Raw genomic sequence first — 13,984 nt, forward strand, 5'->3', positions numbered from 1 at the left:
TTTGATAGATTCTAACTATTAAGCTTTATCGACTTGGCAAAACGGACTGAAATCTAAGCAATCTTGCAATCTCGTTGTAATTTTTTGCTGTATATTGCACGATACGTATCACATATTATTTATTGTGAAAATCTGACGTGAAAATGAAGACGTTGTACGAAATGAAGACGAAATGAAGATAACCATCAATCAAACAAATTATTTTTTGAATTAAACATGAAATCTAAAAAATGTCGATAAAATTTGATTTGATTATTCACATTATTCATTTTTACTAAATCGATAAAGTTATTCATTTTTATTCCTTAGAATTGATAATAAAGATGATAGAAAAATAAGAAAATTATAATTAATTTTTTAAATATTTGTATTAAAAAAATTATATTTTAACATTTTACATTTACTGTACACTATATGTTTTAGCTATTTTATTAATTATTCTTCAAATCAAATCGCTTTAAAGAATGATGCTATTATCCGGAGAATAAATATTACAAGAGACAAGAGAAGCTTAAAATGAAAATGATATACTATCTTCAATTTTTTTAAGTGTGATGAGCTTTTAATTAAACTAGCAAACGTCGACTATTTATATTAATATATTACATAGATATTTCATAAGCATAAAAGAGAATTCCCAAATAATAGAATAATTATTTTAGAGAAATTACTTTAATTTTCACTTTTATAGGTTTTTATTAAGAATATCACAAATATTAAAAAGTTAGCTGATAATAAAATAAAATGAGCGTTTTGTATTGCATAGATTTGAATGAAATAAAAGATAAATTTTTTGTTTGTAAAACAAAAGCTAATATAATATTTATGTTCATTGTTTTTTATATTTATAAGAAGAATCAATGACATGATAATGGCAGTTCCATAATCCCAAGTGTAGTGTTAATATTTAGCAACGTGCCTTACTCATGAGATTCGTATATAACAATTATTGATCTATCTATATATAGTCAACTGCTATTATACATTTTGAGTAAATCCGTTAATAAATTAATAGTATCCTGATCTGTATTTATTTAATACATAGTGTAACCAAATAAAGATAGAATTAGAAATTCTAAAATATAAATAAAAATGAAATACATATTGATTACGCGAACCAATTTTCTGTCTAGTTTCAAACTTTTATAATAATTTCCATAAATGGACAATAAATATAAATATAAATATTGATATTTTTTTACTTTCTGATATAATAATAGTAAATATTTTTCTCAAAAATATAATTTTTAGTAAATATTTGAAATATATGACATTCAATACTAATTTGTTGAAATAAAGTTTATATAAGAAAAAGAAAATAATGTGTGAACTCAATATATGAGTTTAAATTTCTCTTTAAAACCTTTATAGTCTTTAAAAGATCCGAGGCAGATGAGTTCACAAATCCTTTGAGGAATGCCATAGAAACAGAAGAGCGTGAAAAGAAGATGATGCGATACTTAAAAGAACGCAGAGTACATCAAAGGACATAAATAACGCGACAAAAGACATGTGATACTTTCACGACAAACGACAGCATATGAGAAAACCTTATTAGGATCATAAATAGTTCTCTAAAGCAAATAAAACATAAACAAAACATTTTTTCTTTAAGTAGGCGAAATACACTTCTCTTCAAACTTACAAAAAAAATTTAATTTTATTAATGTTTGTAATCTTTATCGATCGAAAGAGATTCATGTAGGATAGAAAATTTAATCACAGATGGTAGAATAAAAAAGTTATTAATATTATTAAATTAAAATTTTTTTTCCTTAAGGAAAAAAATTCTAATTTAATAAGAAAAAAAAAACATTAAAATAACGGTTTTTCTAATTTTAATTAGAATTTAGGTTGTTAGACGTAATATACATTTTGCTGTAATATAATACATTATCAAGACTTCATTATATCATATTAGTTTAGGTTGTTTAATATACTGTAGTTATATGTATATAACAATTATGTTTGCATAGATTTTCGCTTGATCCTTTTAATATTAATTTTTCTAATATTTAAAATTAAAATAGTTATAGAAGGAATGTTTGAAATTAAAATCTGTCTGAAGAGTAACCACTAATTTAATAAAATAAAAAGATAGTACAGTAAGAAGTACAGTAAGAAAAAGAACGCGGATATTATTATCTATGTATCCATAGACATATTTTTTTTCCAAAATGTTATTATAAACAAATATAAGAATATTTCGTATATATTATTTATATGTTTTATAATAATGCCCATAAAAATGCCATTAAAATAATTCATCGAATAATTTATTGTTAGAAACTAAAAATCTCTAGATAATCCATTGTCTGATCAATACTATGGTTACTCCACTGCAGTCGCGCATATATACTTTTATTTTTTCACAAATAATGGTATTTCTTTCTTTCAAATTTCCACTTAAATTGCACATTGCATATCCCAACAATAGATCAAATTATTTAATAACTTTTAAAAAATACATGAAATCGTGAGATTGCGGGATATTGATAATCCATTGATTTCTGAAAGATGATGAAAGGGATGAAAACGGAAAACGGATAGGAACGAATCTCATCATGACGGGTGATTGTTTTTGGGGCGTCTGCATCTGATGGTGTGAGAGAGAGAACTAGAACCAGAAGGTGGGTTGTCGAGTGACTAGTCAGCCTTCCAAGCGACCGCCGACCGACCGACCAACCAGGAGGAGGCGCGGAAGCCCTCGGGATGCCAGTCGTCTCCGAACCGCCGCACGGTTGAGATGCGAGCCCTTGCATTTCGCGAATTTCGTCGGTATCCGACCTCGTGTATCATTTTCACCTTTGATTCGCTTTACCTTTCATCGATCGACAATCGTCGGTCTCACCCGAGCTCATACGATCGGCGGTGTATGCGATTCTTCGCCGCCGCCGTCGCCGCTGCCGCCGCTGCTGCCGCCGTTGTACCGGAAGCGGTGGTGCGCACGTGAGCGATCTTTCTGGGGCTCGCCTTCTCTCAGTAGTTGTCGGACAATCGCGCGGTCGTGGTCGTGATAGAGAAACGCGCACGACGATATTTCGAGAGACAAGACAGGGTCAGTTACCTCGGTGTTATGATTTACCGCCCTGTTTTCATGTCGTTCATCACTACATCTTAATTTGTCAAAATCTTGAGAAATTATGGCACCCGATTCCTGCGATCGGGTGCTTCCGATGACTAACCGAAGATCCTCTGAAGAGGAAAATCGACTTCGAGGTATATTTGTTCTTAACTTTTCGCGCCATTTTATCTTATAAATTTATCCGTAATCATTTATTTATTTGTTCTGCCGACAATGGAGCAGTTTATTCTTGTCTTTATTATTTTCGTATTGCTCGTGTATTGCTTGCGATAAAATGTCTCTTTAGATGTATATATATATATATATATATATATATATATATATATATATATATACTGTATTTTCTTTATTATAACAACACTTAAAGCTTTACGATATCATACATAAACATTTAATTTCTTTTTAATATACTCCAATTGAAGATTAAAGTTCAATCTGGTAAAACGGTAGAGAAAATTCTGTAGAAAAGTTCAAGATCGTTTTCCGTGCTTCCTTATTTCATTCTCGTCACGCTTGGAAAGAAATTATGTTTTAGTTAGATGATAAAATGGCGCGTTTATTGATTTTCAGAAAATCAATTTAATTTTGATTATAAATTGATATCAACGGATTTGACAATTAAATAATGAGACATTTCATTCATATTTGTTGCACGTGCACGTGGACGCCATCTTGAAACGCGTGCGAATTGAATGCATAAAATAATAAGATATTTTCATATATTTTTCTCTCTTATCATAGAGATGATTTTGAAATTTACTTTTATTTGCGCAATATCAATAATTAATATTGTTGCAACATTACATGTATTATAAAATATTTTTTATTTGTTTATTTATGTAGTTTTATACAAATGTCCGATTTTGAATCAAATTTAGAAAATTAAAATTACAATAATTTCTTTGTTTATAGCAAACGTTAATAGAATAAATTTGTAATATATTGCAATATATATCTGCAATATATTTATTAATGAAATAAAAAATCTGATAATTTATTATTAATTAAACACAATCTAATAAAACTGTATTAATTAAAAATATTTGAATAATATAATATAACTACATTTGACTATTAATGTTATGTTTAAATATATATTTTAGTTCATCTATAATTTTTATTTTTAATAAAGTTACTTCAGCAATCTCGCAAAATATCATTATGATTACATTATCACAATTAAACATTTTTTTTAACATTTATTATTTAGTATAATACTTGTTAGAATATAATAATACAATATATAATACAATAATAGTTATTAGTATAATTTTTCTTTTTGGATTTTACCTATTGTTTGTTCGATATATCCGTCTATATATACTTGTTTTCTTTTTCTATTGAAAAAAATTTAATTATAAATTATGTATGAATAAAATCTAATTATTGAATTTTAATTTAAGCTACGATTATTAAGACATTTAAAATTAAAAATATGAACATGAATTTTTAAATCATATATACTTTAAATTTTGCAATAAAAAACTGAAGTTTATATTTTTAATTTGATACGTCGTACAATATAAATACAATATAATAATATCGCACAAGATATAATAATATCGCACCTATAATGCTATCAAAAGTTTCATGCGCATGTCACAGTTCGTCACGTATTATTGCACACTTTGTATTAAATTTTGGTTGCACGAAATTCCCAAGAGGATTCTCAACTTATGCTTGACATAACTCTAGGAAAGTTTCGCAATATCGGATTGCCATTTTTCCTACGAAGTTGTTACATTTAATATTTGAATGCGTGACGCACGATATGTTTTCGCATCTCGTTGGGCATATACATATATCTCTCCAGTTCAAAGTCAAATTAGCAGGCATAATCTAACACATTTATCACAATTAACGTTTAATTTGCAAAAGTTTTAATTTGCAAAAACCTAATCGTTCTCGGAATAGATACCTAAATTTATAGATACCTAAATTGTTAATTAGAATTCTGATATAACAATTATATAATTTCAGATATTACATGAACAATTACATGAACTGATTACTTATACAATTCCCAAATAGATTTTATAATTATTATCTCATATTGCTATTTATATATACAGAGGCTCTCTAAATACATAAATTATAACAATCGATAACTAATAATGAAATAAAACGAAAATTTTTGTAGCATTTTGTTCTTTAATAACTCTTTTCATTTGTCGTAATGACGTAATATCTCACATTTTTGAAATTGTATATTACTGAAAAATCACCGTGATTTTCTGTTATATTTCCAATTCTATATAGTTGAAAAGTCAGGGTATTCATGATTTGGTTTCATGATTTTACGTATATTAAACTTTTAAAAAATTGTTGAGTTATATTTTTAAAATATGATACTCTCTACGAAAATATTGTTTTTTATTAAATCATTGTGATGATAAAATATCACTTTTTTTAATTCAATACATAGACAAATTTTTTTGATCTTTTTTTATTAAACAATAAATTTAATTGCAATGAAATTTTGATATAATTATTATTATATTTGATATTATTTTGATATAATATTTTTTAATCAGAAATCTGCTATATATGTATGTTTAAATTTCTAAAATAAATGTAAGAATATAGGAATATAGAATATAGGATATATATTTTTTGTTAATTATTAAACAAGATTACGCGCGCGCGCGCGCGCGCGCGCGTGTGTGTGTGTGTGTGTGTGTGTGTGTGTGTGTATGTGTAATCTTGCATTGATATATCGAAAATAAACATTTTATTAAGTTCTTAGGATACACAGGTATTTAAGAAAATATAAATTATTCTTTATTTCTCTTTTAATTGTTCAATATATACAAACTTTAAAGTCATATTATTCTGTATAAAGTATTACAAATGATTTAGATCAAAATAAAAGTCTATATAATAATACAATAGAGACAATACGTTAATTCTTGAAAATATTTATAGCAACGTGACTATAATGAAATACGGATATTGAGAAAGAAGATTATAGGGGATTGGTCGGTCAAAATCAATTAATTTGATGGACGCAATGATTGGATTCGTTCCGATGAGACGGATATATGATGACTTGTCTCTTGACGACGGTCTAATCATGACCACTATATTACGAGGACTTAATCTCGTGACAGTGTCAATTATGGAAAAGGTCTTGCTTCCAAAACGAGCCATAACTTGCGGAAAAAAACCTTTGTAAAAAAAAATCGGTTAATTGATCGCTTTATCAGTAATACGGAGGAAACGATTGGATTAAAGTACGAATATCAATTTAAAGATGAGAGATTGTTTTTATTATTTACACTTTATTAACGGATTTGAATTTTGATTGAGTGTCAATTTAAACGAATAAAACATGTAAGAAGCGTAAATGTATAACTTTTATATAAAAGATTTTTCATGTCAAAGTTTTCTTATATTATAAATGTTCTACGTAGATTTCTTGTTTTATAGAAAAATAAATAAAATATGCAACAATATATATTGCATTAAAAAATAATTTATATTATAATATGACTTTAAGAATTTACATTTATTTTGTTAATGATTGTACTGGTTACATATAATAATTACATTATACTTGTTTTATTATTTAGTAATAATGTATTATTATTTTACGTATGTGCTCTACATATTTATTAAATATTTTACTTTTTATGATTAATAATGCAATATGAATACTTAAATTACGAATAAAATGTATAATGATTTAATACATAAAATGTGCCAAATATTATGTATTCAATAGAAACAGTAACATATAGTTAAAGTTTACATATTTTTCAATTTCAAGCAAGCACTTTGAATTATATACTGACATATTATTTTAAAATATTATCGCGCAATAATTATTTAATAAAATAATATTTTTTGTTAATATTTTAATACCTTTCAAACTCAATTTTATTTCTAAAGTGATTTATACGATGAATCTTAATTAGTTTGAATAATTGTGCAAAACAATTTATAAATATTGTATAATTTTGAATGATTTTTATTTTAGCGCAAGTATATACTTTGTGCACTTAAATGCGCACTACTATTTAAAAACAAAAATTATTGAATCTTAAAATCTGTTATGGGATATTTTTAAGTTTCTTTTATTTCATTGTTTATTCTTAAAGTTATTTGCCTGATTAGATTTTATTTGATTCAAGATTTAATGTATTTAAAATAAGCGTATGAAATTTATGAATAAAATGAAATGAGTGTAAATATATATTCATATCTTCGAGAATATATATACATGATCATCAAATTCATCAAGTTCAACAGTGTTGAATGAAATATTGAATCTGAATTTTCTAAAATCTTTAATTTTTAAATCTTTTAATGACATTGTTACAAGCTTAATAACTAAGTTACTTAATTAAAATATTTTAAAGAAAAAGTTTTAAACAATACCAACAATGTCAAGAAAAAATTTTAAACAATACCAATTGATACCAGCCGTGTATATGTTAACAACCAACAGCAAGTAACATAGTCGGTTTCTCGGCAAGTAGAATCTTGGTTGCTAAATCTTTTGTATGAAATAAATTTAAATAATCATATCACCTATAACTACATGCCACTAGACTTTCAACGTAGTGTTTCTATAATAATTCAATAATCAAATATTTTTGATATCGATTAAACTCCCTTTTATTATTCCCCCTATTAGAAAAATTTTTATTTAAAAAATTTTAATTACATCTTGAACATTAAGATGTTAATAAAAAATAATCTATTAAAAAATGTATTAACTTTATATAAATTGATTAAAAAAATCAAAAAGACGAACGCGAGTAATTTTTTTTATGTACGTATTAACTATGAACATGATCATGAAAAAACGTAAAAATTTTATTTTTAAATTTATCCTCTCTACTGTATAAGTATTAAATAAAATATTATACCACATAAAATTTTATAAGAAATGAATATTTGAATTGAATTATATATTACTATTACGGTATATTGTTTTAATTATTTTGCGCTTGAATTTTGATATTGAATTAATCAAATAGAAATACGGTCATATATGTAACTATCATCCATCATGTATTTGCAAACCAGAACACGTATTATCGATGAAGATGATGTAAATGGGCGCGTGGCGCAAGTTTGCACAATGCATAATTAATAGAACGCAGAGCGACTTTCACACAGGTTGACTGTTATAACCAAGATTAATTGAATCAAACCAGAATTATCCAACGCTCATTCTAGAGATGCAATGTACTCTCAAAGGAGCCAAAATATTTAGAGGAATTTCATATATTGATCAAAAGTAATAGAAGTTGTCTTCTTTTATATGTATTGCAAATTTTTACATATTATGTAATATCTTATCAATTTAAATGAAATTAATACTTATATTGCTTTTTACACGTGTATTTAATATTATTAACAAAAATGGATAATTTTCTATTGTCTATTTATAAAATAAGTTGGTTTTAAATGATACAATTAATTGTAATATGGTTTATATAGAAAATGTGATAATATTAATAATTATAAACTATAAAACTTATTTTTTTATATAATTTTATATTGTTGTTATATTGTTGTTATGTGCAATTATTATATATTAAAAAATTATTTATTTCAGTGAATATTTAATTACAAAAGCTTATATTCTAAATATTTATATTTTATATTCTGTATTATAAAATATTACGTTTAAAATTTACAAGTTATATGACACATCACAGGGATTGTAACCTTTCTGTATTTTTCAAAATACACTAAAAAAATATTGTACAATTTATACGTTCCGGTTTGAATTGGTTTAACCATTAAACAAAATTTTATTTGATTGTTTTTCCATGTGATGTAGTTACTTTCAATCTTGAAATATTTGTTTTCTATAAACTCGACATTTGCACTTCGAATGTTTCCGACATGACAGTTCATGACTAAAAAAAAAAAGAATCGATTTTTATAGTGAGCACAAAATTTTATTAAAAATATCACATGCAACAATTGGTTCGGTCTTCTTGATATATATCTTTTTCTGTGTTAATAATTTGATTTAATTTAGAATAGCAAGTATTTTTTGAAATTTTATCATCTTTGAAATTGAATTCACATTTAAAGTATATATTTTTAAGCAACTACAAATTGTATTACATAATTTGATTTTTACAGTTTAATTTGAACAATGTTTATTTATATTTCGGAAATCTTTTAGTTATAGCATATTTCTCTTTGAAATATTATTTTATTAGATATCGTAAACTCTTCGTATTCCTTTATTTTCAATTTTAACAAATTACTGATAAATGTATAGGAATATGTGTATATAATAATAATAATAATATATATAATAATAACATATATAATAACATATATAATAATTATAATATTAATATATATATATATAATTAAGCTTGTCTATCATAGATCTAACATAAATATTAATTTTAATATAATTTAGAATTATTATAGATTTTTTATTATTTTAAATCTTATTATATTTTTATGATATAAAAACTTATAAAAAAGTAAACAAGATGTCAAGGTAATATCTATACATCTGTGTAAAGAAATTATTTATTATGAAATAATATCTTAATTACAATAAAAATTATAGAATAAATATATAATGAAAATTATAGTGTATTACAAACAAATTATTGTATAAATAATATTATTTTTATGTTGAATTGCTCATATATATATAAATTCATTCAATATAATTTAATTTAAATTAATTTTTTTTAATATATATATATATATATATATATATATGTATATAAATATGTAAATTTTATATATAAATTTTAATCTTTTTACCATCTTTTAATATAAAAAGTATATCTAAGTAGACATTGCAAGCATTGTTAAAACTATAAGATATATTTTATTACATATAGAAAAATTAATGTTTTTTAAGATAATAATATTACAGAATGGTATAAATTAAAAATAACATAAAAATGAAACTTAAAAATATTTAATAGTAAAAATATTTAATTCACTAGAAAAAGAATATAGTAATACGTTAAATTCTTATCGTAATATGATCATAATATTTTAAAATTAATTTTAATTACTTTTATTATTTTAATTTTAAACTTTCTTTATAATTCAAAGATTATAGATTTAAGAGATAATAAATGAAAATACGATATATTAAATGAAATGATACTTTTTAAATAACAATTTATAAAATAGATGTTATGGAAATTTGATATGTTTAACAATTTACGAATATATAATTTATTACGCGAATACAAATATATAATGTGAATACATAATTAGGGGCATAGAACAATATATAATTATTTTCCTTTATAAAATATGTTTTTCTATTTTATTTATTTATTAGTCATACACAATTTGATATTACATAAAATATTATATTTTACGTTTAATTAAATATATAATATGTTGCACATTTAATTTAATTAAGTAGGAAGTACAATAATATCTTTTTGTGAAGCTATAAAGTTAGAAAGAGCGAGTAATATATCTTATCTATATAAATTAAACGATTAAATAATTTAATTTTATTATATTATTGTACATTTATATTATATTATAATGTACAAGAGTAAATTCAACAGGTGGAAGAAAATGTAATGAACGAGATAATAAATTACAATTGCATTGTTTGATATTCATTTATGTTCAATGAAGAGAATATGTTATTATTAAATAAGGGACAAATACGAGAATAAAATAAAGAATATATTATAAGAATATATCAGTAAACATTTTCCGAAATTAACTTTATTTTGTTTTAAATGACAAAAAAAATTAATAATAATAATAAATTTATAATAATAGTAAATTTTATATTTTTTATTTACATCAAACTCTTTCAAATTTTTACAGTTGAGCAGATTTTTTATTGTTATTTATAATTTCTTGATAAAAATTTTTAAATTTTTTGTCAATGTAATTGTTATGATGCTTACAATGTGCTATTAAGAAACAATTTTAAGTTTCATTTTGTAAAGTCATTTTGTAAAGTCTTTTTATTTTAATGCAATCAATATATATCTTAATTCAAATGGAACATAAAACAATTAGCATAAAATGTCATTTAAACATTTATTGGATTTATGTTAGTTAAATGATTGACATGAAAGTTTGCTAAAATGTTTATCTACTATTTGATCACAAATATGCGAACAATATTCTTTTACTGTAAACTTTCTTTGTTTTCAATATGTATTTAATATATATTTTATTGTAATATATTTTCATATATTGGTATATTTTTGCGTGTACAGAGGATAGAGTTTAAATGCAATTAAGAAGTTATTTAGAGAGAAATAAATTATACAACGGATTAGTATATAGTTTAAAAGTCAGGCATACTGTTAATAAGTGTAGTTCCCCTGATAGAAATTTCAAACTTTTGAACTCATTTCATTTAATAGAAAAATTTAATAGAATTTTGCTTTTAGGCAGTATTTGATTTTGATTTTTTTTTCTTAAACATCAAGCTTGAAAATAAATAAAGTTAATAGAAAAATATTTGAGATACTTTATTGAAATTGCCAAATTTTATTATTGCATTGAATGTGCTGAAGCATTGATTAATACGAAACAATATTAATAAACTTGAAAAATAGATTTAGTTTTGAGTAATTATTTAATTAGAATATTTCAAATTTTTAATAACAATTGAAATGTTATGATATTTTACTTTTTATATATTTTTCGTTCACACATATCTGATAGTGAGCATGCAGGAAACAAAAAAATGTCTGAACAAGAGAATAACAAGCAATATAAAATGAAATTTTTAATAACATTTTTAATATTTTGTATAAATTTTTATACTCAAATCTGATTGAACATGAATATATGATATATACAATATTGATATTCTGCTTTAACATTCGTAATACATTTTCTGATCGTAATATGAAAATTTACACAGTAGGCATTTATATAACATAATATCTTGTTTTATTTTTAATAACAAAGATCTATATCATCATAAGATAACATATAAGAAAATTTTTTCATATTTAAAAAATTTTTAAAAGTCTCATTTAATATTGAATCTATAATGAGACAGAATTTTGTTGTGCTGTTATATATGAAGTATACCATCGAACGGGGAAGAAACTTTTACGAGTACTTAATTCCCAATTTCTCGAGATGTGCAAGGTTTAGCATCAAAAGAACGTTACCGAGGTAACAAAGTGTATTGAAATCTATAATTCATCACGTTAACTTGTAGTATTTTTTATTAAAATAATTTTATTAAAAAATAATACTTAGGCCAGTATTCATATATAGTCCATTTTCATTTTAAGATTGTCTTGAATAATGTCTTAAAATGATAATACGATTTGTGATTGGTTTATAAGATCTTAAGTACTTAAGATCTTAAATGTAAGAATCGAATACTGGACTTCAGCCCATAAAGTTGTTACGTGTTGATTGCAACACGAAAGTCTTGTACCAAAGTATCTCTCCCTTGTTTTATTAAAGCTTGAAATTCCACTGCCAGACATTTGATTGATATTTTTGATTATTTTCTACATTAAAATATATTTATCAATTTCGAGTATAAAGATTTGTAACTAAATATCTTAAACATTATCATATTTCTGTTTCTTCATAAAATTTTAAATTATTAAATAATTCTAAATTATTTTGTGAATATGCTTTAAGAGTTTTTTTTAGCACGTACTAATAGTGCGACATAATAATATATTACTACTTATTTTATATTATAGTTACATGAAAATATCTACAAAAATATTTATTAAAAAAAGAAAGAAGAATGATTTCAGCAAGCACATAAAAAATAATTTTAATATATTTTATATCCTTATCTTATGATATATAAAAAAATCTTTAATCAAAAGCTGTAATAGTTCTTTGCATATGATACGACATTTCAATCAGATTGTGAAGTAAACTCACGTGAGAAAATAGCGTTGTCAGCAAAGTAATGTGACAGATAAACGAAGAAACGAGAATAACGAGGAAATAACAAATTAAAAAACATCGTTGAAAATTACGAAGGTTCAGATTGACCCTTGTCATTAAACAGTTTCAATCTAGGTAACTGTTAACCCATTGTTTGTACTAACAAAAGCATCATAATTAGCGAAAGCGTCGGAAGATAGTGACAGGACTGAACAGACTTGAACTCATACTCTACGATGTCATACGTCATGCAATCACGTGTAAAATTCTCAGTTAATTTTAAAATTAAACACAAGTTTAAACGACGTGATCTCTATTTCAATTATTTTCGTTTTTCCGTACGAATTATGGATGTTTTTGTATACATATACGCTTGTTACAAGCCATTTCTTGGGAAAGCGTGTAAATTATGCGAAATGTTGTATGCATTTTTTTCCTCTTTTTCCTCCTTCATTTCTTTTTTAACGTTGAAAAATAAAGGATGTTGATATGTCGAAGCTTCTGCTTGTTAAATATCGATGCATAAATAAATATGCGCTTCAAAAATCAATATCAATTGACAAGTTTGTTTTGAACTTTTGTTAGAACGTATCTTGTTAGGCTATATGCTTCATATATATATGTATAACTGGAGAAACACATAGACACGCATCTGTATAAATAACGCATATAATAATGTAATTAAAAAAAAAGAATTATTCTTATTATTCATATTTATTTAATAATAATAATAGATACAAGATTGGATTGAAATATTTCTTTGAATTTTGAAAATTAAGAAATTTATTTTTCATTTTAAAATTAAACTCAAGTTTAATGTTTAAATATTATTAATTCTTAATTTAACATTATTCATTATATGCTGTTTAATTTATTGAAACATATTTATGTGTGAGAAGAATATTTTTCTTTGTTATAATTAATAAAATTTTGATTTAAACTTTGAAGAAAATAGAAATAATATTTTTTATTTTTATTTATTCTTATTATTTATGTTTGTTTATTAATGTTTATTATTGGCAATGATAAAAAAATTTA

General features: G+C 23.7%; 1 protein-coding gene across 6 annotated transcripts in view; it reads left to right on the plus strand.

The window, feature by feature from the left end:
• Positions 1-13,984, plus strand: part of LOC105427039 (potassium channel subfamily T member 1) — a 95,989-nt gene that overhangs the window by 14,431 nt on the left and 67,574 nt on the right. Inside the window, exon 1 of one of the 6 annotated variants that reach the window (XM_089083701.1) lies at positions 2,451-3,219. The exons of 3 other annotated variants lie outside the window; for them this stretch is intronic. In XM_089083701.1, the coding sequence (XP_088939827.1) occupies positions 3,144-3,219 (76 nt within the window). In that variant the 5' untranslated portion in view covers positions 2,451-3,143. Of the gene's footprint in view, positions 1-2,450; positions 3,220-13,984 lie in introns of those variants that run through there. 2 more of the 6 variants (XM_089083702.1, XM_089083703.1) reach the window with 2 other exon arrangements.

Source organism: Pogonomyrmex barbatus, unplaced genomic scaffold (genome assembly GCF_055798465.1).
Source record: "Pogonomyrmex barbatus isolate J1 unplaced genomic scaffold, ASM5579846v1 scaffold8, whole genome shotgun sequence".
Lineage (NCBI taxonomy): Eukaryota > Metazoa > Arthropoda > Insecta > Hymenoptera > Formicidae > Pogonomyrmex > Pogonomyrmex barbatus.